The sequence below is a fragment of the Delphinus delphis genome, chromosome 10, assembly GCF_949987515.2.
Source record: "Delphinus delphis chromosome 10, mDelDel1.2, whole genome shotgun sequence".
Lineage (NCBI taxonomy): Eukaryota > Metazoa > Chordata > Mammalia > Artiodactyla > Delphinidae > Delphinus > Delphinus delphis.
The window spans coordinates 26,159,870-26,187,867 of record NC_082692.2 but is presented as its reverse complement, the minus strand read 5'-3'; the positions used below and the strand labels follow the sequence as shown (position 1 = coordinate 26,187,867).

Here is a 27,998-nt window from a genome sequence, read left to right as displayed (position 1 = left end):
CAGAGACCTAAATTTGAATCCCAAATAAGCCATTCCTTGGGAAAATTGCTTAGCTTCCCTGATTTTCTGTTCCCCATGTGCAAAATAAGAGAACTAATACTTCATGGAGATGATAGTAAGGATTAGGTGAAACATCACATATAAAAGTATTACAGTGGGGCTTCCCTGGTGGCGCAGTGGTTGAGAGTCCGCCTGCTGATGCAGTGGACGCGGGTTCGTGCCCCAGACCGCGAGGATCCCACGTGCCGTGGAGCGGCTGGGCCCGTGAGCCATGGCCGTTGAGCCTGCGCTCCAGAGCCTGTGCTCCGCAACGGAGAGGCCACAACAGTGAGAGGCTCACACACCACAAAAAAAAAAAAAAAAAAAAAAAAAAAGTATTACAGTGCCTGCCCTTACCAGGCATAAAAGTATTAGCTATCATCTGTTTTTTACACCCAACATATATTTTTGAATGTTCGCTCTATGCCTGTCACTTCATTATTTGGTGAGGCAAAGAGACATAGGCCTGGCTCTCATGAAACTTAAGTTTTTGTGGAGGAAACAGACATCTAAATATAATCACACAGATAACTACATAGGCACAAACTGTGCTAAGTGGTAAGAAGGAAAAATGCAAAATATCATGGGGATAGAGCACCCTAGACAGAAAAAGTAGTATATATGAATAGCACAAAGTGGGGGAAAGCTCCATACACCCAGAAGACTGACAAATAGCAAGGGCACCTAGACTGAAGAAGCTGGAGGACAGTGGTGAGAGGCGGAGGTGGAAAGGCAGGCAGGTGAGCGGGTCAGGCAGGACTTTGAAGGCTACGTGACAAATTGGAAACATTCTCCTAAGAGTGACATAAAGCCAACAAAGAGTTCTAAGCAGGGAAATTACATAACCACTTTGTATTTTTAAAAGATCACTCTGGCTGCAGTGGAGAAGAATGGAGTTGATAAGGGAAAGACAAGCCAGAGGAGAATACCTAAGGGGCATCCTAGTGGTTCACCTGAGAAGTGGTGAAAGGAGAGATGATGAAAAGCAGGCAGATGGGAGAAATACTTAGGAACAGAATATACAAGATTGGTTGAAGTGTCAAGAAGAACTGTGCAGTCGGTAATGGGAGACGACATCATGGGCTCAATCCAGAAAGCTGGGGAGGAGCAAGGTGGCAGCTGGGAATGGCAGACTCGTGCAGGGAGGAGAGGAATAGAGGATGCTCTCCAGGGGTTTAGTTTGAGATACCTGTAAGTCATCTTAGTAGAGGTTTCAATTTGACAGTTGGACATATGGGTCTGATACTAGGAAAAAGAAAAAATATTTTCCTGGCTTTAAATACTGTCTATAGGTTGATGGCTATCAAATTTACATTCTCAGAAATACTGGGGAAGCAGAGACAGAACGAGGAGAGAAGAACTAGCATCAAGAAGTCGATGAGGGCTCAAGGGAATTTTTTAATCATAGGGACATGCAAAAAGATGCATAAATGCTGTTGGGAAGCATCCTGTAGCAGGGAAAGGCTGTAGACAGGGAAAGGAAACAACCTGGAGGGGAAGACCGGCATGTGATGCAGGGAACGCCAGGTGAGACTGACCTTTGAGAGAAGGTAAAACACTTTCTCTGTTAAAACAGAAGAGGAAGGTAGGGGCACATGCAATCTGTGTGCACTCATCTCCTTTCAAGAGGAAACTGAATATTTGTACAAATTGTACAAATTAAAACACCCTGCAAAGATTGCAAACTTGGGACACCCTTTCAGCTCACCTTTAAATCACATAATGTAAACATTAAAATCCACCTGACAATAACCAATCAGGGATGATCTCTATTACAAAACTTTTAGTATGGAATGAATCTATATATCTGGGCATTTGGCTTAGTTTCTCCCTAAGAAATTATATTCCCTCTACAACATCTGAATGGGGTTCTTTTAAAAGTAATTGAATTTATAGATTCATATGGGGGAAAAATGTTTGCAATGTTGTGTCTTCTTGTACTGGTGTGTCATAATTTATTCACCTAAGTTTTAAGGGTTTTTCTTTTTTTCATATGCCTTGTTAAGTTTACATCTAGGGTTTTTTTCCATAAAAATTAGAATCTTTTGTCTATTACCTTTTCTAATTGATGATTATTATGATATAAGAATGCTATTGCTCATTATATATTGGTGTGGTTTCAGCTGTTTTACTGACCTCTTTTGTTTAACAATATTTCATTTGAATTTCTTGTATTTTTCTAGTGAAAAATAATATGTTTACCAGTAATTGTTTTCCTCCTTCTTTCTCATGGTTATGCCCTTTATTATATTTTTTCTTGTCCTATTGCATTGTCTGTCATCTCCAGTCATAGGAGCTGTTTTGCTCCTGACTCTAACAGAAAGTAATTAATCTTTCATGGTTATCTTTGAACTTTCCTGTGGATTTCTAATAAATACTTTATATCAGGTTAAGAAAAATTTCTTCTATTTCTAGCCTAATAATTTTGGGGTTGGTTGAGTAGGTAATGAAATCGATCAAATGCTTTCTCTTTCATAAGTTGGTAAGCCTTTGTGGGAAATCCTCTTGTTACTCCTACAGAATCCTCTTGTTATTACCAGGTAAACATTTTTCCTTTGGGTGGGGAGAAGATAAGTTTGACACACTGTGATCATTAGCTGTAACTTTTGCCCCTAAGTAATGCATAAAGATAGCTCTGTGCCCCATTCAAGAGGAAGACTGCATATTTTTCACACCAAGAAAAAAAAGCAGAAAATGGAATACTGTCAAAAAATCTTGCTTGAAATATTTGCTTAGATTTTATTTTTATTTTATTTAGATGCTTCTATGAAATAACTTGGAGAAATTTTCCCTTCAGTGTCCCAAATACGCTGAGAAACTTGTGACTGGACACCATTATAAACCTATAATTTGTTTCAATGATTTACTCCTTCTTCAGCACTTCTTAACCCATCCTCTCTGCCCCACTGTCCTAGTATGTTTTTTTTCTTCATACTCAAAGTTAGTTCCCCAAAATAAATAACACTTCCATCACTCACCCCCATGACTACATGGGCTCTGCAGCCTTGGACGTTTTAGGTCTTCAAGAGCCCATTCTTAGGTAGAGAGACAGAGTAATGTAGGTGAAAACTGGCACTGTATTTGATAAGGGGAGAAAGTTAAACTTTTTTGGCCGTTCTCTGGCTCTTCATATATTGAAAAGTGTGCCTTATTATTATAAAGAGATTCAAGGTACAGTCTTGGGGAGAGAAAAGTGTTCTAATGTTGCCTTAATTAATTACATTAATAAATTTTTCCTGAAGTAGAAACATACTTGCATTCCTAGGATTAAACTCTATTTAATCATTATATATGATTCTTCTAAAGTACAGGTACATTTGATTTTCTAAAACTTCTCATCAATGTCAATTAGATTAGCACCTAATATTCTTTCTTTGTGCTCTCTTTGTCTAATTTTAGAATCAATTTTATAGCTTTGAGAATGAATTCAGAAGCTTTGTGTCTTCTTCAGGGCTCAAAAAGTGTTGATATTTTGGTGATTACATGTTCCTTGAAGGTATGTTTTGAAGTTTTTAAGAAGCATCCTGAGTGATTTCAGACATAGGTGGGCTATGGATTCCACTTTGGAAATCAATTGGCCCAGAGAAATTCTCCCACTCGTACAATAAGTTATAAAAAATATATATATATTTTTGCTGTAATAATGCTTATAAAAATTGGGGAAAAAAGTTAAGTTCATCAGTAAAATAGTAGTTCAATAAATCATGTTACATTTTTTCTCTGGAATAGTATGCAGTCATTTAGTAGGATGTAGTAGATTTCTTTTTACTGATATGTTATCTCCAAGATATATTGTTAATTTTTTTAAAGTCCATATGAATACTTAGGACATATTTTCATGCTGAATTGATTCAAAATGCAAATCATTAGTAGTTTACAACCTTCTCAGTTGATCTCATGCGCACTAAAGTTTAAGAACTTCTGCTCTCAATCTTGGTTTCCTTGTGCACAGACTGTGGTGCCAACATCACAGCATCTTTATAAGCTTCAGTGAGATAAAATGATATTAACACAACGCCCGGCACATAAAAGAACTGAACTCATTTTATCATCTTATTAAACAAATGAGTATATTATTACCAGTGGCATTACTATTAACACTATACTGTAATTACTGTTACTATTACTAAATGAAGGATCTAAATCTCTTTGATCTGTCATATGTTTCTGTAGCCTTATATTTACATAATGTATTCCTTTTTTTGGCTCAGAAAATTAAATTTGAATACTTCTGCTATTTCTTGCATCATTTCTTGCTGATAATATTTTACGGCCTTCTGATTTTAACCCAGCCTCTCTGACTACTAACATTCAAGTAATGTGGGACCTTGTGGCAAGGCCAGCACTTGGCACTGAAGTGCTGGAATGGTCCTTATTACGCAGTGTGATTTGGGTTTGCCTGTGATGGAATATGGTGGAATTTGGATGGGAGAAGAAAAGATACTAAAATCGTAGAGTTGCCAAAAATTGTGGCTAAAGTTTTCCTCTCTGAGTGGGGCTTGAATTAATCATGCTATGGCAAAAACTATTTACCAATAAAATACTCTATTTTCCGAGTACCAACAAGTCTCTCCCTTTTCTTTGTTACCTGAAAGACCTTGGCACGAAGCTACATGCCCCTTTGGTCCTAGTTCTCCTTTTCCCTTGGGGAAAAAAGTCCACATTTCTCACACAGCTTAAGAGAAGAGACTCATAACCATACTTAATGTATAAAAGCTGTGATTTCCATGCAAACTGCTGCCTTCCCAGAAAAACAGAAAAGCTCTCTTTAGCAGTTTAAAACCCTTTAACTGTTTCCTTCCCTTTCCACTTGAACTACTGGGCTGCTCTGCTGGAAGCCTTCTCTGATGAATGAGATAATTTAAGAAGTGTGAGAAGCCTTTTTAATTCATTCAGACTCTTAAGATACCATTAAATACACACCAGGTACACACACCCGGAGCCAAAAAGACATACTGCACCACTCCAAAGATTCCCTCAGTTACAATGATTTCCTCACTAGTGCTACGATTCAGACCTGAACTAGTCAAACAGCAGCACTTGGGTCCCTTTGCAGTAGCCAGTGTCATAGCTCTAAGCAGGCGCTGATGTTTTCTCGTTTACCCTCTTTCTTTTATAGTTTCACCAAAAAAAGAAAACAAACAAAACCAGGTGCGTCCACGCTATGCAAATGAGAAAAGGTAACCTCTGAAACAATTTCCCAGCAAGCAGAAGATCCCCAAGCTGCTCTAGCTAACACCACAGGAGGTGTGTCATCCACCCAGGTGCTAAGCCAGGGCGGGCCTGCGGGCTGGGGAGGCAGTTAAGTCCCCAGAGAGCTCAGAGCTCCTGCTCAGCAAGCCACGCCAGGCCCAGCAGATCCTCAGGTGCTGACCCACGGGAGGAACATCAGGCTCCGGTGCAAGGTGGGGGAGGAGCTTGAGCAAAGGCCACCAGCTCAGCAGGGGAGAAGGGAAAGCCACTGGGAACACAAGAGTTCAGAGAACTCCATTGGCAAAAGGAATGAGCCTGGGGCTTCCCTGGTGGCGCAGTGGTTGAGAGTCCGCCTGCCGATGCAGGGGACACGGATTCGTGCCCCAGTCCGGGAAGATCCCACATGCCGCGGAGCGGCTGGGCCCGTGAGCCATGGCCGCCGAGCCTGCGCGTCCGGAGCCTGTGCTCCGCAACGGGAGAGGCCACAGCAGTGAGAGGCCCACGAACCGCAAAAAAAAAAAAAAAAAGAAGGAGCCTGCGCTCTCTTGCACAGAGCATCCTCTTAGCTGTGGGAAGCACAACTCACAGAGAGTAAGTTTCTGGCCCAAGGAACCTGAATAAATGCTGGCATTGAACGATTCCCAGGCCAGGTTCTGCGGCGGGCCACCAGGGCTCCCCAACAAGGTCAGCACCTGCTAGTCAGTTGCTAAGGTTCTTAGGGTCTCACCGCCCTCCACCCATCCCTAGTGTGCAAAGATTCTCAGAGTGACAGTAACAGCTCTCCCTTCAGCTTCCAGAACCCCTAGAAACACTTTCGCAGGAACCGACTAGGCAGTACCTGCCTCTCACTCTCCTTCACTCACTCTAGCATTTATGGAGTCTCGGCTCCACGCCAAATCTTGTGTTTTCCACTGGGATAAGTTGAATAAGATAGGGCCTCTGTCCTCAAGGCAACATAAACGTAAATAATAATTACAGAATAAGGAAATAGGATGGAAATAGGCCCAAGGTGTTGTAGGAACACAGAAGAAAGAGAACTACGTCAAACGGGATTCAGGGACACTTTCTGGAAGAGGTGACACGAAGTTGAGTGTTCAAAGACAGAAAGTAGGAATTGTCAGAGGGTTAGGGTGGGAGAAGTGGGAAGGATGGTGGGGCAAGTTCCAGGCAGAGAGAACGGTAAGTATAAATGAGCGGAGAGGAGAAAGCGCCGCCTCCGTCCGAAAACAGTAAGTAGACGCGTGCGACTGGTCGGCAGGGCGCACAGGGAAGAGCTGGGCAACGAGGCCAGATCACAAAGGACTCTGTGGTCCAAATCAATGACGTGGAGATTTACCCTAAAGGCCTTGGGGAGCCCCTGGGATATTCTACAATATTCTATACCCAAGACCAAGGCCTTCGGAAAATTGAAACTTGCTGCTTTTGACACTTAGGTTTTTCAGGTTTCCCAAAAGGTTAACCTATTCTCAAAACAAAATAGGTTCTGAAGTCAAATTTCTAATTTTATATGTTGTCACTTAATTTTTAAAACATCTAAAGTGATATACATATAGAATGATATGTACCATACACAGCACAGTCCAAGTAAAGAGGACTCTTACTATAGTTAGTAAACACTAATATGGTATTACAGCAACCACCCCAAGGCATCCAGCCTCACTATGCCAACAACAATCATTCCTGCTGACCCACTGCAAGTCCAGCAAGGATGCCATCAATATGAGTGGAAGAGAGTGTCCGGGATTCATCAGCATTCCATCCAGTTCACTGTCCATTCATTCATTTAACAAAAACACAGAGAGCACCTCCTCTGTTCCAGAGCTATCATGGACCATAGGAACACAAAGATGCGAAGCTCCTGTTGGTACTCATCACGTGCTGGAAGACAGCAGGGTGACGCCCGCCTTTTGCACCTGTGAGCACAGCCCAGCCGATCCTGGCACAGTGCAGCAAGCTCACCACCTCTGTGCAAACCCTCCACACACTACTGCCGCCTGAGAAATGCAGTCAGAGGGGCTATCCGACTGTCCTTAAACCAGACAAAAACCCAGCTCAATCCAGGTAAGAGCAATGTTTTTTTATCCAGACACTAACTTGCCATCAGGCAATGTTATCATGTAAATAAAGTGAGGCAAACAGATGGCTTCAGACAGGATCCAGGGCTCACAAGGCATCACTGATGTGACAAATGCAAGAAAGTGAGGACAAGCCATTCAACACAGAGCAGGCCCTAGGAGTACACAGCAGCCTGACAAACAGGATCCTGGTCTTAACAACACATCTGTAGCAAAAAGCAGTCATATCTCACCTACAGGTTTTTGTTTATTAAATGCTATTAATTTTCAAATATGGGAATATACCTCTAAGAAACAGATATTCCTAACTTTCTCTTAAAATATGCTTTATGGTGGTGTATCTGTTTATATCACCATGACCCTTTAGATCACAGCCTTTGAAGGGCTCTATTCTGATCCCTCCCACATGATTAAATAGGGATAGTGTAATGAACTAAACACACTCAAGGAATCTGGAGGCCTAGATTTGAATCTGTGCTGTCTCCATGATCTCTAAACTCTTTCTTGGATACCCCTTTTGGGTCCCATTTTCCTCAGTTATAAAATGAGATATAATTGTGGCAGAGACCACTAGTTGTCTCCCAGTATCTTTTTTCTTTTCCCTTAGTCACAAGAACTCCAAGTTTTAGCTGAATACATTGTCACCTAGTCAAAAGATTACATTTCCCAGTCTCCTTTCCCATTAGTTATGGCCATTCGGGCAAGTTTTGGCCAATAAGATGTAAGAAGTGGTGTCAAGTGTGACTTAGAGGTGGAATCCTTCCTAATTCCTGCTGCCTAGAATGTGGTTGCAATGGCTAGAGCTCCAGCCAACATCTTGGACCACAGAGTAACTTTGGGAATGGAAACAGCACATAATGGAGCAAATAGAGTCCAAGTTCCTGACACCACAGAACAGACATAAGAGAGATAGAAATTTCTCTTTTTCAGGTCTTTGTTACTCACAGAAGACCTAATCTTACCTAATACAACTGATGCCTAACCTCATGGAGTGGTAGCAAATGTTAAGTGTGAGAGTACGTTGTACTCAGAGTGTTTCCCTAAAATCTTGGCGTCATGAGCTGCTCTGTGAATAAAAGGGTTACCTGGTTAAACATCCTGGAGAAACAGCACATACTATATCCCCCTGGAAATTACACAATCCATATTATCATATAAAGGGCTTTGAAAAGAACAGAAGCAAAGAAATTATTTTTCTGTTTAGTCCCAAATTTCCCAAACTCATTTGACGTCGTTATCTTTCTTACATGGGATGCTTATAAAGAGCTAATTTCATAGGAAACAATTTGAGAAATTCTGGGTAAACTTACCGTTAGTAATAGGTAACATCTACATGACTGTTTTAGCCTTACAGTATGGTTTACCTAATTAGATTCATGTCATTACAGTCCAGGTCCTCAGGTATATGCTTTCATAACTCTCTGTATGTTTTCTACAGCAATTCTTTTTATTTATTTATTTATTTTTGGCTGCATTGGGTCTTCATTGCTGCGCGCGGTCTTTCTCTAGTTGTGGTGAGCAGGGGCTACTCTTCATTACGGTGCACAGACTCCTCATTGCAGTAGCTTCTCTTGTTGACAGCATGGGCTCCAGGCATGAGGGTTTCAGTAGTTGTGGCTCATGGGCTTAGTTGCTCCACAGCATGTGGGATCTTCCCAGACCAGGGCTGGAACCCGTGTCCCCTGCATTGGCAGGTGGATTCTTAACCACTGCACCACCAGGGAAGTCTCTCTACAGCAATTCTTAATTTTATTAGTTTATAATGCTCACTTTGAAGAGGAGTTTTAACCACTTTCACTCCCTGGATAGTGTGAAGGCCAAGGACTCCTCAGGGCCCATGTAGATCCTAATGAACTGAATGTAGGAATCCGCCTTCTAAGGGAGCATTCCTGAATACACATAAGAAATTCTGAGAAACACTGACATAAGGGTAAAATAAGAGATTTTTAATGCGTTTTCAAGTAAGGGGGAAAAAGACAGAGTTACCAGCAAGACCCCATTACTGGGCTCAACTGGTCTGGATGTCCAAGACAGATAACTTACATGGCTGGAAACTGATGTTGGCTACTAGCTAGAGTTCATCTGGGCTGCCAAGCAGTGTGAAAAACACAGGGCCTCCATAGGATTTGGGGTTCCCATAGCCTGAGGGCTGCATCCCAAAAGGGAGCATCCCAAGAGCAAGAAAGACATCCAGGCAAAATGGTCTTCTTATGCAAGTGTTCTTGTGACCTAAGCCTGAAAGTCCCAGAACATCACTTCTACTATATTCTATTGGTCAAGCAAGTCAGGAAGGCAGACTCACATTCAAAAGAAAGGGAGTGAGCCCCCACTTCTCCAGGGGAGGAATAGCACACACTTACAGGGAGAGAAGGAATTTATGGCAGCATTTTTCAAAGAATATCTACAACAACAACAACATGGACGTTACGATAGTAATTAGAACCAGAACTAGATACCGTTATTTAATGTGCTAATAAAGAAGCATATATATTAGTATACCACAAATTTGGTTTTTAGTATTTTGATAGCTGGATCAATACAACTGGCTTCTTTTATCATCCTATTTTATTTTATGCATTAAAAATATTATTCTGAGAATGGATCTAGGCTTCACTAGACTGCCAAAGGGACCTAGGGCACACGAGAAGTTCAGAGCCCCTGGGTTGTGTGAAAGGGTGGTGACCCCCAAGGATCAACAGTGAACCACTGTGTTAGCCCCGCCCCTGCTGGCCGGGCTGTACCTCTCTTGGGCAAACTTCTTATCTTTAAAGCTCTACATATGAAGAGACTCCAAAAGCTCCCTCAAGAAAGTATAATCAATTCAAGAAATGCCAACTGTACCTAAACCAATAATTGGGAAATCATGAATGATTTAATTCAACATTCTGAGAATATCTGCATGGAAAACAAACCATAAAGTAAAGTGAAAAAGAAGTAATTCAATTAGAGCAAGTGAAAAAAGCCCTGCTCTAGATTAAGGGCCCCATGGGCAGCTGTTCCTTACTTGGCTCAAACTTCCCTGGCCCCAACCAGGAGGGTAAAATACATATGCAGTCACTCAGGTCCCCTTCTCTTGTAAGAAATGCCTGTGTCTCCTCAAAGAATATTAATTCCATGAGACAAATTTCTTAGGGGAACAACATGAGGTAAAATATAGGTTTCTGCATTAACGTCAAGGAAAAGTTTCATTAATTCTCAGCAAATCTGTTGCAGTGCAGATCACAGACTATGAGGTCGGTAAGAGCTTGAAAGGTGATTTCTTAGTAGGGTGACCAACTCGTGCTGGTGTGCCTTGAACTTTCCAGGTTTTATCACTAAAAGTCATGTGTCCCAGGAAACTCCTCAGTTCTGTATAAATCGTAGTTGGTCACTCTATTTACTAATGACTTTAAAGAGATTAGCTCCTAAGGTCAACATCCCAAAATAAATATCAAAATCTCTGGATGCTGCTTTCAGTATTCTGAATTTGAAAGGACTTCACCAATGTACTCTGATGGACTACTACTGGCTGTTTAAAATATGACCTTCAAGGCTTCCCTGGTGGCGCAGTGGTTGAGAGTCCGCCTGCCAATGCAGGGGACACGGGTTTGTGCCCCAGTCCGGGAAGATCCCACATGCCGCAGAGCGGCTGGGCCCGTGAGCCATGGCCGCTGAGCCTGCGCGTCCAGAGCCTGTGCTCTGCAACAGGAGAGGCCACAACAGTGAGAGGCCCACGTACCGCAAAGAAAAAAAAAAAAAAGACCTTCAATATGACCTTCTGACCTCCAGAATTGAACTCATTGTAACAATTATATACAATCTTCTACATTTTTATAAAAAAATGTATTTATTGTGTTGATTTATATTTTTGTAATATTGTACCCCTTTAGGAAATGACAATGATATCTTAGAGAAGATAGCCTAAGTCTATTCTATTCTCCCAAACTGACTGAGCTATACAAATTGACCAGTTCTGTTGGACTAAGCCTATTATATGACCTATTTATTTAGAACATTTGGCAGTACTCTAGAAAGAGAGTGGCTAGGGACAACCGGGCCACCACCCTAGAAGTGCTGCGGTCTCACCAGGGAGTAATTGTTTTAAATTTTTTTAAATTTTCTTTCTTTTAACTTTCTCCCTTGTGGAGGAAAGGGAACCCTCATACACAGTTGGTGGGAAAGTAAATTGGTGAAGCCGCTGTGAAAAATAGTATAGAGGTTTCTCAAAAAACTAAAAATGGAACTACCATATGACCCAGCGATTCCACTCCTGGATATATATCCAAAAACAAAAAACAAAACCACTAATTTGAAAAGATACATGCACCCCAATGTTCATAGCAGCATTATTTACAATTACCAAGATATGGAGCAACCTAAGTGTCCATCAGCAGATGAATGGATAAAGATGTGGCATACACACACACACACACACACACACACACACACACACACACACACACACACACAACGGAATACTATTCAGCCATAAAAAAGAATGAAATTTTGCCATTTGCGGCAACATAGATGGACCTGGAGAACATTATGCTAAGTGAAATAAGTCAAAGGAAGATAAATACTATATGATATCACTTATATGTGGAATCTAAAAAATACAACAAACTAGTGAATACAATTTAAAAAAAAAGAAGCAGACTCATAGGTATAGAGAACAAACTAATGGTTACCAGTGGGGAGAGGGAAGAGGGGAGGGGTAATGTAGGGGTAGGGGAGTAAAAGATTCAAACTATTATGTACAAAAAAAGCTACAAGGATATATTTTATAACACAGGGAACATAGCCAAATATTTTATAATAACTATAAATGGAATATAACCTTAAAATAATATGGAGATCCTTAAGGCATTGATCTCTACCAGGGTTTTTATAGAGATCCAATACAGATGTGTTAAACAATAAGCCAAGACAAGCATTAGATTCTGCATTTGATTTGCAGGAGACTGCAGAGAGTATACAGTTTTCTCTCAGGCAGTTTCTAAACCACCACCCTCCTGGTCCTCCATGGAACGTTTACTATGAACCACCTCCACCAGCTCGGTATCACTTTTCTTGCCTTCTGTTGTCTGACTTCTCCTCCTGGTTTCATGATTGCTCCTTCTCTGGGTTCTCTTCCTGCCATTTAAATTAGAATTTCCTCCAAGATGTTGTCGCCTACCCCCTCCTTGCATCTCTCTATTGGCTCCCATGCTGGCTCTAACCCTAGTTCAATCTCCAAGGCTTCCTTAGTCAACTCTTCGAGGATTACCAAATCTAAATCCAGATTCCCAACTGGCTTCCTTCCCAAACTCCTGAGTCATCTTTTCAGCCTCATTCTCCTTTACCCTTCACAGTTAATAAAATGCCAGGTCGTGCCAATTCTCCTTTCTTATCAAGTTTATGACACATACTTGTATTTTTCCATAGCAACCACCAATGCATTTATTGCTACTAGGAATCTTATAGTTTGTACTGTGATGGTCCTAAGGAAAATAACACATAACTCCTTTAAAAATTAGTTTTAAACTGCACATGGAGAAAGAAGTTGTTATAGTAGCAAAGGAATCACACCTAAGTCAATGGAAGAAACGCACCAGAGGTGTTTTACAGGTATACCTGTTAGGTTCCTCTCAGGCTAGAACCCAAAGTTCCCAGAAGGGTCACACTTCTGGGAGACTGGAGTTAGGAGTTTGTAAAGTTATAAAAGTAGTCGTTCTCTAGGTGCAGTAAGTGCCAAAAATAAATCCTAGGTCTCCTACACACTTCACACTCCAATATCCCCCCACCCAAATTATGATCCGCAAGCCCTGGGGAAGTATGTGCCCTCCTAAAAAATTGCTATGATCCTAACACTAATGGACTATGACAATGAGTGTGTTTCCCAGGTGAGTAAGGACAGAAAAGAGTTTGAAAATCCGCTCAATTAGACTAAAACTCCAATTAGTTCCAGCAAGTTAGCAAGCCATAAAGAGTGTCAGGGTCTACATGTCTTGGGCCCCAAGAGAAGATGCTAAGTAAGTTCTAATTAGCCCAGAAACAAGCGCCATGACTGAGTCAAGCAGAGATTGACAAACTGAGATTAGAGAAAGGATATCAACTTATTTTAATATTTTTTTATTGTGTTCCTTTTGTCACTTGCAGGAAATGAAAATCTCTGCTGTGATTTTAATTGAAATTTACTTTTTATGGGGAAAACATATACAGTTGTAAAAATACTTTAAAAAAAAAATTCAACTGCTGGTTGTCTACCCCTGGCAAGGACATCCTATCACAGGTCTTGCTTGGTAGTTATGGCATTACTGCTATTCATTTGTAAAAACCCGTTTGAATCACAGTCATTGCAACTAAAAGGAACTCCCTAGCCTCCAGTGTGTCTCTCAAATGTAAACCTATTTTAGGGACACAAATCATCTAAAATATAACAAAGCAAGAGTGTTTCTTCTTATAAATTTTAGAAGGCAATTTGCAACACTTGGGTTGAAAACAAGGAGACTGAAATCCCACTCTTATCCTTGATACAAAATGTCATATATGTTTGGGCAATGATAATAATGTGTTTCATAGGATTCTACAATTTAGAAAACACTTGCATTATCTTAGCTCATTTGAGTTGAGTGTCACTAAGTTCCCTACCAGCTCAACAATTCTATGTATCCATATTTTACATATATATAGATGTTTACTTAATACAATTAAATTCATGGAAAAACACCACAAACACAACAAATAAATTGTTCGACAATCATTCATTTCATCAAAGGAGTCCATATTGCAAAGGATTTTGCACTTAGATTGCCTTAAATAGTAAGCTTCTATGGTACATTCTTAAATATTGGATATATAAAAAGTCAGTTTAAGTTAAACATTTCAGAACTGTTTGGGGAGGCCTGTGGAAATACTTGCTCCAGGGAGCTTGGGATCCTGATGTTTCCTTCCCGTGGGAAGGACATGGCCTCAACACCCTTTACCATGAAGCAAGGTTTCCGGAGGTCTGTGCTCACCTCTAAGAAACTGCCTATTAGAAGGAGATTTATACAGTATCTAAAGGTCCTTTGATCTCTGTTTTCAGATTTTCTTTTTATTTGTTGATTTTTATTTGCTAATAATGCTGGTTAAAATTTCTGTGTCGAGTACCTCTTGAAATCATATTTGTTTGTTCTTCCCTTATATAATCGTAAAGAATAGCTTTCCCGGGCTTCCCCGGTGGCGCGGTGGTTGAGAGTCCACCTGCCGATGCAGGGGACATGAGTTTGTGCCCCGGCCCGGGAAGATCCCACATGCCGCGGAGCTGCTGGGCCCGTGAGCCATGGCCACTGTGCCTGCGCGTCCAGAGCCTGTGCTCCACAACGGGAGAGGCCACAACAGTGAGAGGCCCGCGTACCGGAAAAAAAAAAAAAAAAAAAAAGAATAGCTTTCCCATTCATGTTCTAAATAAGGTAAAAGAATAATTGTTGACGGTTATCCTTGCAAACTTTTCATTTCTGCCCTGAAGGAAACAAAATGCTCAACGTATTCGTGCTCTACTTCTCCCCTCACCCCAAAGCACTCCTCTCTCTCTCCCAAGAAGAAGCTTCTGGTCACCCACATAGAGATTTGGACACAGGCTGCGGCCCAAACACTGTCATCCGTTGCCCATCTCAGGGTGAGAAATCCCAGATCAGGGCCCCAATTTTGTTCAAGGGTTGAAGAATCCCACTTTCAGGCAGTGAAGAGGCAATACCATAACACCTGGCATGGTAGGTAGTAGAGAATAAAGAAACTAAAATCCTCTGACCAGTCTGTCTCCTGGTGTGCTTCAATTTCTGACTCACGTAAGCCAACAGCATCTAAATAATGTCTGCCCAGAGAGGGAAGACAGCACAGATTGACCAGACCCTAGAACTCTCAAACCTTTTGAATTAAGTCAGGTACATCTGCTCTTACATACATGCACACACACTACACAATAAACGCATACACGGTGGTAGATTAAAGACAGCTGCAAGTTCTTTGCTCTTCTTCCCAATGAAAGTAGAGCCTAATTCTCCTCCTTTGTATCTGGGTTGGCTTTAGTGCCCTGCTTGACCAAGAGAATGTGATGGTCATGATATTCTGAGTCTGCTAAGGCTGGCTCGGAAGGTATGCAACTTTCACCCAGGTCTCTTGGACTGCTCACTCTTGGGGAACTCTGCTTTAGGATGTTCCTTCTTGGATTCCAGCTGCCACACTGTTAGAAAGCCCAAGAAGCCCCAGAAAGAAACCCATGTGGAGAGGAACCGAGGCCTCTTAGCTGACTGCCCTGACTGAACTCCCAGCCAATAACCAGTGTCAACCACCAGCTGCATGAGTGAAGTCTCTTGGACCACCCAACCACGCTGGGCCTTTAGATGAGCCCAGCCACCATCGACGGCAATGCATGAAAGACCCCAGCAAGAATACCCCAGCCTAGCCCTTCCTCACAAAACTGTGAACAAAATAAAACGTATGTTTTAAGCTATGAAGTTTCTAGGTGGTTTGTTAAATATTGATAGATTTCCAGAATACACACATTCCCGCAGTCACCATACTAATGCCACGCATCCTGCAAAGGACCCCAGTAACTCAATTTTAAATTAACTTCCCCTTCCCACTTGCTAGTAATCCAGAATAAATGGGGGTGATGGCTTGTGTGACTTTCTGTCCCATCCAAATGGGACAAGACCAGAATTTTGAAACTATTCAAGAGACAACACTGATATTTATGGTATTTGGTTTCTAACTGATTTTGCAGACCCAAATCTCTGCGTTATCTGTATCTTATCCTATATCAGTTATAATCTCGGGTAAGAAAAAAGTATATTAAGCTTGTAATGCTCTACTCTCAACATTCTGTAGAAATTCCTCCCCCACAAAAATTATTTCCTGATTTATGGTCATCTTAACTCATATCTCCAACCTCAACGTCTTGCAATTTAACAAGGAAATACGTTAAACATTGTTGACTTTGAACATCCCAGGACTTTGATGAGCCTCACTGCCATTTAAAGTACCCGAGTACTGAAAATCAGAACAAACAGAAGAACTATTATGAAAAAAACCCCAGTACTTATCCATTCATCTCTTCAAATAAGGACAGTTCAAAGTAATATGGGAAAATGGAACACAGTGAATTCTACCACACATACATGCAAAAATAAAACCATGCTGGAGGCTATATGATATCATATCTGTACCCTTCAAAACAGAATCCTGCCACTTGGAATTATAACATATTTTCCTTTCATTAAAGCTGCTCTGCGTGAAAAGGGTGTCATCCTGTCATGGCTGAAACTCCTTCAGAGAAAGAACTGGAAGCATCAAATCCTCGCAGGTCAGTTCAGGACAAAACCTGGAGCACAAGTTAGCAGGATCATTTGTGAGGGTTTGCGATTTGCATGATTTATTATATAGAACTTGTTCCCACTCTGTAAGATGTCTTGAATGCATTTAGACCAATTCTCCCAGTACTTAGGAGGCAAAGACAATCAGATATACTTGTTTGTGTGAAGCAAAGTTATCATAAACTAAACTACAAAAGCAAATTCTCCATGATGACTTCAGCTCACTCCATATAATACCACCAAGAAGAATTTACAGCTTTCAAAATCCAATGTCTATAAAGACAGAATGCCTCAAAGGAAAATGGTACCATACTTAAAATAGTGATATCTTTTATTAGTACAGTAAAGTCCTATTTTTATGGAATAGGATGGGTCTGAGGTCATTCCATAAAATTGATTTCCCAGAAAATGGAAATAGGCAATTTACCCTAAGAATTTTATTGAAAAATTATGCTAGTCTATTTGAATAATGATGGGAATGTTCTACACATTTCCTTTATTAATGAATTAAAATACACAAAACATCATAAAATTATATTAGAGGTTCAAAAGTATCACTTAAATCTTCTTTACCAGTCACTTTCATTTTGTAACATCAGCAGTTCCATTAAAATCGTATTAGGTAAAAATGGGTTTTTACTGTAATAATAGTTATTACCTATTTAGCTCCCAAGGTTGGTGTGAAAATTAAATAATAAGCCATTGGAAAGCAAATACAAAGTGTTGCTAATACCAGAGGCCAAGAGGGGCAGGCAGATGGGAAAACGAAGGAAAAGAGCACCTGACACATTAAAAATCACAGCGTTCATCTATAATTCCATTATTGCCAACACTCCATGCAGCAGTCATGTGTGCTGATGTTATCTCATTTAATCCCCTCAACATGATGATATATTCATTTTAACCCTCATGTTATAGATGAAGGTCAGAAACGTTTAAAACGTGTCTAACGCCACACAGTTGGTAAATGTCAGAATCCAAATGTGAACACAGCTTTGCCCTCGTCAACAGGCCATCCTGTATCTCCTAAAACATTGCTCCCTCCCCAGTACACCCTTGTGTCTCGTAACTGACCTTCAGTTTCTTATCCCATCTATCAAGGTCCTCTTCAAATGCCTCTTCCTCCCTGAAGTCATCTCTCTTCATCTTGCCTGGGACAAGTGTTTGATTCTAAACACTTCTGGTGTTTATTACAGCTATTTGTTGTATTATTAAGTATTAGTATGTGTTTTATCAACCCAGCTAAGTTACTAGCTGTTTGAGATCACGGCTGTATCCCATTTGCCTCCGGAGCACCAGATCAGAGCACCTGGTGTGGTGACTGTTCAGTTATTTTTGGTTAAATTGAATTGGAAAGGAATGTTAACTTGAATTAAAACTATATTTGCTACCAGATGCAAAGCAGATACTTCTACCAACGGCTCATGGCATCAGATACCTCTTTGGGAAGTTTCTCCAGTTTCTCCACATGTATGTACCTAATGAGAATGTAGCAAGATTGAATTCCTCACGTAGAGTATCTGACATATGCTAGGTATTCAATAATTTTTTTTTAAATTCCAAGTGAAGGGAACAATGGGAACAGGAAGTAGAGAAGTATAAATTCAGTATAATATGGAGTCTGATTTGAGTGAATCAGAGCAAGTAGGAATGGTGAGTTTTTAAAAATATATATGTGGTAAAGAGTTAGGGCTCTGGAATCAAACTGTCTGCTTTCCTGGGCCAGCCTTTTTACTTATTAGCTGGGAGAAACTTGGGCAAATTACTTAACCTCTCTAGCTGGGAGAAACTTTGGCAAGTTACTTAACCTCTCTATGTCCCAAATTCCTCAGCTATAGAAAGGAAGATAACCACAGGATCCAAATCAAAGTAGTTGTGAGGAATGATCGAGAAGATCCATGTGGAACACTTAGCACAGTGCATGGCAGACACCCAGCACGCAAATTATAGTTGCTGTTACCATCATCGTCATCGTCAGGAATATCTTAATTCTTAGGACTCTGTTCAAAGGAAAAGGCATTACTTTCCACAGACCTGTAAAATCTGATAGCTGTACTGGGTCGATCCTGTGAAATCCAAAGATTCAGTTCTGGTGTGAAATGATGGATGCAGCATGGAGAACATGCGCTTCATTCGAGCAGTATTCGGTGTCTCTTTTGTGCCAGACTTGGGTGAACAAACTGACTTGTTTCAGAGGAGGCAGGGAGTGAAAGAAACCAGAACAGCCAGAAAGGTCAAGAAGGTAAAACCACATGTAGAAAGACGAGAGGAATTCAATCCCAAGGTCCATCAGAGGTCAAAATATCAGGGTTTGCCAAAAAAATCAAAACAGAAGAGTAAAGCCAGTACAGCGCCTACAAAAGACCCCCAAACTAGGGCTTCCCTCGTGGCGCGGTGGTTGAGAGTCCGCCTGCCGATGCAGGGGACACGGGTTCGTGCCCCGGTCCAGGAAGATCCCACATGCCGCGGAGCAGCTGGGCCTGTGAGCCATGGCCGCTGAGCCTGCGTGTCCGGAGCCTGTGCTCCGCAATGGGAGAGGCCACAACAGTGAGAGGCCCGCGTACCGCACAAAAAAAAAAAAAAAAGAAAGACCCCAAACTAAACAGAACAGATTAAAACACTGGCAACTATAAGATAATTTTCTGGAATTAGGGCTTCTTTGAGGAGAGAGGCAGCAAGAAGTAAGGACTTCATTTATTATATATTACAAATCTGTTTTCATTCCCTTATTTTTCCAACTGAAAACTAAATAATGAACAATAATTGCAGATTTAAAAAATATGAACTTCTCTGATCTTTACAATAATACTGAAGGACCAAGTGGGAGATACTTCAGACATCCAGTATCTGTGCCCACCCATCCCCCTGCCGCCTTTTTCCAGAGCACTGATCTGTGCTCTTTAAGAGCAGCTTCACGGAGAACTCGGGTCCATCTTACAAGCTGACCATGAACAAAGGAATGAAGGATGATGGAGAATGCCAGGGGCCCCAGCAACCAGGACACACAGTAGATACAGTCAATGCAGTGCCAAGCAAGATAGCTAAGATTGCTCCTCGCTCAGCATAAAGGTCCCAAGGATACAAAAAGCTTGGCAACCTTCAAAAGCGTCTCTTGCTTCCCACATGCAGTGGGGGAAACAGTTTGCTCAGTGGGAAAAACCACAGCCCAGGGCCAATCCACTGGCTACATTCATCAAAAAGAAGGCTGAGGCAGAACAGATTTTTCCTTTCCGTATAGGAATGACTCATGAGCTTGTTTATTCAAAAAGTTCCATCCTCCACGGAGAGAGGTGGATGATAGGGGGGTGGGATGATAATAATAGTTTAAGTTTGTACCGGTCAGCCCGCTCCCTCTGTCCTCACCTCTCTGTGCAGTTCCATGTGCACCCCACCAACGCCCAGAAGGTGGTCAGTACGTTTTAACCTTTCTGCCTTCATTTCCCATCGTAAATAAAGCAAACAACACCACCACTCTTTTCATTTACGTTAGTCCTTTTAGAAAGGAAATGTACTTGACTGGTTAAGAATAAGGACTTGGAGTCAGATCATCTGGTTCAAAATCCTGGTTGTGCTGAATTGCAAACTGTGTGGCCCTGGGCAAGCAACTTAACAGGCTTGGACCTCTGTTTCTCTGTCAGTAAAAATGGGAATGATAATATTACCTGTATTGCAGAGCTATTGTGAGGATTAAACTAGTTAATATATGGAGAACGATTCCCAAATATTGTTAGTTGTCAACAAATGTTTGATATTAGCATTATTATTATTTCACAGATGACCAAATATTCTTTTTCCAGTACTGATCTTCTTTTATTCAGTATTACTTTAAGAAGTTCAAATTAAACCATAAATGGAAATAGGTCCTAAGAAATATATCTGTTGTATGAAAAACATTTTCTTCTCGGGCTAGGGAAATTTTCTAGTAGTTTCAAGAATTCTCTCCTAAGAAAGAAGAATTTTGTAAATATGGTGTGTATTTCTGTACCTCTGAGGAATCACCTTTCCCTTCTTATGTAAACAAAAAGAGAGTTCTAGGTAGATGGATGATGGATAGATAGGTGATAGATTAGGTAGCTGATAGATTGATAGAATTTTATTTTTCTATTTGATTTATCCGTTCCTTTTCCATCATCTTTGAAAAATCAAGGCAAAAGAAGACCTTGTCATTCTTCTCAGTCCTATATTTAAAAGATTCACAAAGGCAAAAGATAGGAGGCATTTGAAAATTGCTTCTTTCCATATACCCTGTGTCTTTCAAACATAAGGATACTAAAATTTTCTGTAAATCTGTTCTCTGACACATTAGAATTATCCAGCTAGTGGATTAGTCTAACTCCTTTTGGCATGGAGACTATTTATCCCACCTTTAATGAAGGTAGGCTGAACTATTTTTTCTGGTTTTTACTGGATTATGAAATTCCTCTCCTGTAATAACCCAAAAGAGAAAGTGGTAGACATAATTGCCTATTTATTTCCACGTTCTTTACTGTGTTGTTCAATATATTTAAATGACAGATAATCCCCAATTAGATTGGCCCAGTTCAGTCTGTCTGTGATTATTTACCCCATAGATTGTTTCACTCACTGGGTAAAATCAGGACGTCATCCCCAGGGCCTGGAATGGTACCGCTGTGTCCTCCCCAGCCCTTCTCCATGCCTTCCCATGCTTCGGGGAGGGACCATTTTAAAACTGACTCAGGTGCAGAGGAAGAAGCTAGAAAACAAAAGGAAGATAGCAAGGGTAACTATGAAAATCTGATTCACTATGATAACTAACAAATTCTATCCTTTATATTAGGATCCTGGTGACATTTTCACTTCCCAAAGAAGCTGCCTTTAGATATTTTATAATGTTCCATAAAAACATTTATCAGGCATAAAGCAGGTAATTATTCAATCCTTAGAAGATTACCTCCACTTCTAGGGAAAATATATTCTACTTTTGTTATTAAACTTTTGTGTTTTGCCTTTACTATAAATACTACAACATATGTTTATCACGAAACATTTGGAAAATGCAAATATAGAAAGAAAAAGAAAAATAATAATTGTCTACTATCTCACCACCTAGAGATAACCGCCATTAACCTTTTATTTGTATTTCCTTCCAGAATTTCTCAGCATTTTTACATAATTTAGATCCTATAACATGCAATTTTACATTCAGTTCTTATTTTACTTGACAGTTTTTCACATGCATTTTGTAATGTCATTAAAACTCCTTGTAAACATGATTTTAATGGTTACATAATATTCTATCACATGAAAAGCCCACAATTTATTTAATCCCTAATGTTTGGCATTTAGGCTTTGTCCACTCTCTTTTCAAATTATAGAGAATGCAGTGTTAAATATCTCTGTGAAAATCTGCCAGTAATCATGATTTCTTCTTAAAATAGAATCTTAGCAATGGAATCACTAAGTCAAAGGGTATGATTTTCTCACAACTCTTAATGTGTATTAAAGGCAGGGCAATCATCTGAACACCTCTCACTGCAATAATTTACATACAGTTCATAAGTTAAAACTGGTTTTTATTGATTCTGCCACTGATGATCAAATGGCATTTTCTTTTCAACCATCCCACTGGCCTCTTCAAGAAACTGTGGCAGAAATCTAATAATTTCCAGTGGGGACCATACCATGCAAATGTGAAATGTACCCACACATTCTTTTCTGGAACATGATCCCTGGTACAGAGTCAGAAGGGCAGAGAGATTGTCTCAAAAGACGAGGATGAAAAGATTCACAGATGACCAAACTCTCTTCTTCCAGTACAGATCTTCTTTTATTCAGCATTCACTTAAGAAGTTCAAGTTAAACCATAAATGACATTAGGTTCTTTTAGGGGAAATATATTTGTTCTACGAAAAATATTTTCTTTTCCACCTAGGGAGATTTCCTAGGAGATTCAAGAACTCACATGATGAGGGAGGGAATCTCATCTATTACTTGCTAATTTCACAAGCATAAATAATGAGTGCCCTCTCCATCAGAACAGTCCTAAAAAACAGTGATGCAAAAAGAAATAAAATGTCATGCTTGCTCCCAAGGAGCAACTGGCATTGTGTAAGTATGTAAGTAAATACTGGAGGGATAGAACGCTAAAGGGAGTACCTGACCAAGGGAGGGAGGGAAACTTTGCCAGGGGAGGCTTCCTGGAGAGAAGCATCTGAGATCTGAGCTGCACTGTAAAGGCTTGGGACCTACCCAGGTGAAGTGGGTGAGGGTGTGTGGTGAGAGTCTGCACTCCAGAGGGGTGAGCACGCGCGGTGGCAAGAAATGAGAGATCACGTGAAAGAACTATAAGCAGTTTGGTGTTGCTGAGTCACAGAGCTGGAAAGAGGCAAGTGGTAGGGCTAGAGGAATAACCAGAGGTCAGACTGGGAAGGGTGACAAAGATGGAGGAGCCAAGGGTAAGCCCTGGGTTTCCAGCAGGTGTGGTGTCAGATGGAGATGCCCATTAAGACAGACATCGACGAATTCAGTTTGGGCCATTTAGAGTTTGGGGTGTCTTTGAAGCCTCCAGGTGGAGATACACAGCAAGCAGGGGATGGCTGTGAATCTGAAGGATGGGAAAGAGCTCTAAGTCCGAGGGATAGATTTTGGCATTATCACCCTAGAGGCCGTATTTGAAAATCTGAGGATGGTTGTGAGAGCTCCAGGGGACTCCAGTGTGGAGAGACAAAATGCCTAAGGTCAGAACCACGGGGAACACCTGACTATTATGTCTACCTGAACCCAACTCTCCAGTGGTCGTGGTCTAATTAGGGCCCTGGGATAACTTAAAAGTACATGGATTGTGGTCAAGTAGAAATCCTAGGGATAGGGAGGGTGAGAGGGAGGGAGACACAAGAGGGAAGAGATATGGGAACATATGTATATGTATAACTGATTCACTTTGTTATAAAGCAGAAACTAACACACCATTGTAAAGCAATTATACTGCAATAAAGATGTTAAAAAAAAATGAAATCCTAGACAATTTAATTAACACAAAATATACCCCACACCATGGAAGCCAGGCAATGTTTTGCAACAAACCCTACTCAGAAAGAGGCTTTAGAAATATTTTATACTTACTCAATATCCTGTAATAAACCATAGTGTGAAAGAATGTGAAAAAGAATATATATATGAATATAAAAAGTATATATATATATATATATATATATGTATGTATAACTGAATCACTTTGCTGTACACCAGAAACTAACACAACACGGTAAATAAACTATAATTCAATTAAAATAAAAAAATATAAATATTTTGGGCTTCCCTTGTGGTGCAGTGGTTGAGAGTCCGCCTGCCAATGCAGGGGACACGGGTTCGAGCCCCGGTCTGGGAAGATCCCACATGCCGTGAGGCGGCTGGGCCCGTGAGCCATGGCCGCTGAGCCTGCACGTCTGGAGCCTGTGCTCCGCAACGGTAGAGGCCATAACAGTGAGAGGCCCGCGTACCGCAAAAATAAATAAATAAATATTTTATAAACACCAATAATGCCTTTCTAAGTTTCCTCCCAGTTTTGTCTCCTTTTCAATACTATACCCTAAACACCCAGGTGGGGATAGGGTGGGAGTATTTGTTGAGGTGGCCACTAACACCATAAAGTCCAGAAAAAGATGTTCTTTCTTCCAGTGATATTTCAAACAGGCAATGACCAGTTTCTTTAAAACCCTACTCCAAGCTCCAAAAACCCTTAATTGCTTCAATTTTGTATCACAGATGTTGGAAACAAACATCCTTCAAGTCTGTCATCTTCACTCTCGTTTATGGGAATGTTTAAACTGTCTTTAATTGAACAAACTAAATCTTAAGGTAGCTATTCTAAGCAATGTTATGATGAATGAATTTGATCATTCTATACCATCCTGCCTTAAAATAAGAACCCTTAATGGACAAGGACATGTTTAGTCTCCTGCAGAATTATGAGATGTCTATACAGTTAAAATCAAGCTTCTAGATGACTATTTTTAATATAGAAAGAAGAGGGGAGGAAAAGAAGCCTAAAGAGTTAAAGCTATCGGAGGCATACGTGGAGAGCCAGAAGAGAGGAATGTCTTGGAAAACTAAGAAATAGAGAATGTACAGAGAGTAGAAGTGATCTTGTTAATAGCAAATTTCCAATAAGAGAGGGAATAAGAAGTGGCTATTGAATGTGACAACTAGAGCATAGTGATCAAGATGAAGAGGGTCCCAGTGGAGTGATGGAGGTGGCAACCACTTGGATTACAGTAGATTGAGGAATGCACTGGAAGTAAGGAAGGGAAGACGCTGGGTCTGATCCTGCAAAAAGCTCATTAAGGAATGAATAGCCTTAAGATTTGAGACCCTCAGCCTTTGATCTGTCTTCCCAATCGTTAAATACGCTAGACTTATCTTGAAACTGGAGTCCATGAATTTTGGTCAGGACCAACATTTGTGATGAGCCCTCACCTTGCTTTCCTCTCAAATTTGTCAGTCAACAACAGCCACCATTTGAGATGGTCTCCAACTTGGTACGTGAGCCAAGTATTCCTTCTCCACCTCAATCCTTCATCTACCCCAGCGTTCTATGGCTCCACATCAAGAGGAGGCTAGTATTTTGAGAAGTTTGCAGGAGTGATATAAACTACAGGAGGATTTAGGGTCCATGAATTTTGTTTTGATTTTTTAATTGAGAGGTGACAAAGAGTCATTTGCTGATAAAACAAAGTTCAGAAGATGTTAGAAGGGATGGGATGAGTTTAAACAGGAGAAAGGCTGACAGATCCAGAGACCAGAGAAAAGGAAAGAAACTTGATCTGTGGGGAAAGGGATGGCAAATTTACAAAGACAGTATCTGATCATCTGAATATTTTTATATGACTGTCAACAATATTTGCAACTAGCCCCCACTGAAAAGACAACATGGTTGAGGTAAAGCCTCTTCAGAAATATTTTTTGTGTTCCCCCAGTGTGGGTTGCTTCACCCTCCTCCTCTCTCCCATCTTTTATAACGCATCATGGACACCAAGAGGAAATCAATGGAGCCACAGTGTTGGAGGAGCATGAAAAACCTGCATTGGGGTCTTCAGAAACCTGGGTACCACCTTCACCCAAATTAGCATACATCCTTACCGCAAACCCACTAAGCACCCATACAACAACTTTCATCAGCACCACCTCCTCTGCTTCTTCCCAGCACTGGCCCACGTATACCCTAATTTCTGCTGCCTCTGGAGTATCCTGTCTACCAGGTCCCCATAATGACCAGCACAATCCTGTACACAGAATAAACCCTCAACTAACTAAGTAAGCTAAAAGGCCCTATAGCAGAACACCTCAACCCAAAATGTTTTTTCTGCATTACATATTCATTGTATCTCTGAATCGGTCAACATATAGATGGAACTCCATTATTTATTCCATTCTTGTTTTGTCAAAGAATTTTTGATATTGCAAAAATTGTACTATTTTTCATAGAGCTCTCCATTAAACAAAAGACATGTCATATTTAAATTTTGACATTATCACTTATACCCCACACAATAGAAATCAAGCAATGTCTTAGAACCATATTAATAATAAATATTTGAATATAATGAATGGTAATGTACTAGTTCTGTAACTCCCTGGGTCTTAGGAGTTTTCTGTCCCAACCTGTTATAAGATAGGAAAATTGGCTATATATATATAATTAATTTTAATCTAACTCATAAGTTAATATATGCCAAAAAGGTAATTTGAATACCTTAGGGTTTACATGGTATAACAGAAAGAACACTGGACTGAGTTGGAAATCTGAGTTCTCATCCAGGCTCAACCACTGATTACTGATGTGACTAAGTAAACTATTTAATGATTAGGCTTCCATGCCCTCATTTGTAAAATGAGGCAATTGGATAGGACAGCTTGTGAGGTTCCTTCCCTTATTAAAATTCTACAACTCTATGAAGCATCAGCTTTCTATTTATTCAGCATGTTGTAATTGACAGGCCAAGTGAAGCACCTCCCAGTTAAAACTGACCCCTGCTGAAAAGCCCTGGATTCCAGCCACCCACAGTGTCCTTCCAAAGAGTCCTTAATACAGAAATCTTCGCACTAAGTGCTGAGAGGCACGTCATGCTGACGAAAGCTGCCCAACCCGGGAATGGCCACCCACAGATGGTCCAGTATCCTCTGAGGGGGCCTGACATGAGAGCTCCCCCAACAGGTAGGTTCTCTACAAAAGAGGGGCTGACCCAACCGAACGTATCTCTTCTCGGGGGAATTTGAACACAGGACATCCAGAGAGGAGAGAGTTGTAAGATACTATTCTTTGGTAACAGTTATTTTAAAGGAAACATATTCCTTGATTATTTAGTCATTTGATGGACATTCCCCGGTGACCATAAGACCCCATGAAGTCAAAGACCATTCTATCTTGTTCACTGTTGTCACCTGCCACACCTCACATGAGAGGCATTCAACAAAGCATTTTGAGTCACCTAAAGGAAAAAAGTGATAAAGAACTAGGGACAGAAAGAGCAAAGGCTATGGCAGCTCAGAAACAGATATAAAAACAAAGAATCCCTTTCTTCTCGGTCCAATAAGCATGAAAAGGTCATCGTCGGTACTTCTAGTTTACATACAGTTTTAGTCCCATACCGTAACCTCATTTATTTATTAATTTAAATGGAGAAATTAGATCATTTTCTGATTAGCCCGGGCTCTTCTCTGACATAACACAAAAATGCCACTGGAAATCAAAGGAAAACTTAGCCTTTGAAAAGATTTATCCCGGCTGCAAATGTATAGTTAAACAGACTCCGGGTAAACAAAAACAAACAATGAAATACATTAGAAGGCGCTTATGAGTCATTTAGTCTTTGAGAGTTTAGCTTTTATGAGTTAGAAAGATTTCACAGAACCATCTGACTTATGGGGAGGATTTGTTTACCCTGATTTCCTGAAATTACTGGGAACAATTACAGTTTTAAGATACCCTGAATTTTTCTTTCCATTTGGTGGGGGCCTAATGGCTCATCTGCAGATCTGGACTCCTGTGTGCACATATGGTCCATAATTCATGAAATGTGCTTATTTACATGTTGTAATTCTTACTTTCCTATGTTTTGAAATGCACCAATTCTTATATCTTTCTTTGACATGCAGACGTATATTTTAGCTGTAGGGGTGACACAATAAGGAGTTGTCAGACATAAAAGCATTAGGGCTCATACTTGCCCTACAAACAGTATGATGGGAGGAATTTATAAAACGACTGGAGGACATTCTGCTGTACCAGGCAATTCTATTTGATGAGTTAATACTCACCTGAAATAGTTGGCGCCACACCTTCCCTCACCTGGAGAATTACTTGAACTTGGCCTTCACCTGAAACTGAACACAAAAAACCGTAACTTGGATGTGATAC

General features: G+C 40.6%; 1 protein-coding gene across 5 annotated transcripts in view; it reads right to left on the bottom strand.

Annotated features, from left to right (window-relative positions):
- Positions 1–27,998, bottom strand: part of PKHD1 (PKHD1 ciliary IPT domain containing fibrocystin/polyductin) — a 435,870-nt gene that overhangs the window by 168,596 nt on the left and 239,276 nt on the right. For all 5 annotated transcript variants that reach the window (XM_060021687.1, XM_060021686.1, XM_060021688.1 and 2 more), the window contains 2 exons: positions 27,899–27,964; positions 21,207–21,335 (listed from right to left, as the gene is read on the bottom strand). In XM_060021687.1, the coding sequence (XP_059877670.1) occupies positions 21,207–21,335; positions 27,899–27,964 (195 nt within the window). The remainder of the gene's footprint in view (positions 1–21,206; positions 21,336–27,898; positions 27,965–27,998) is intronic.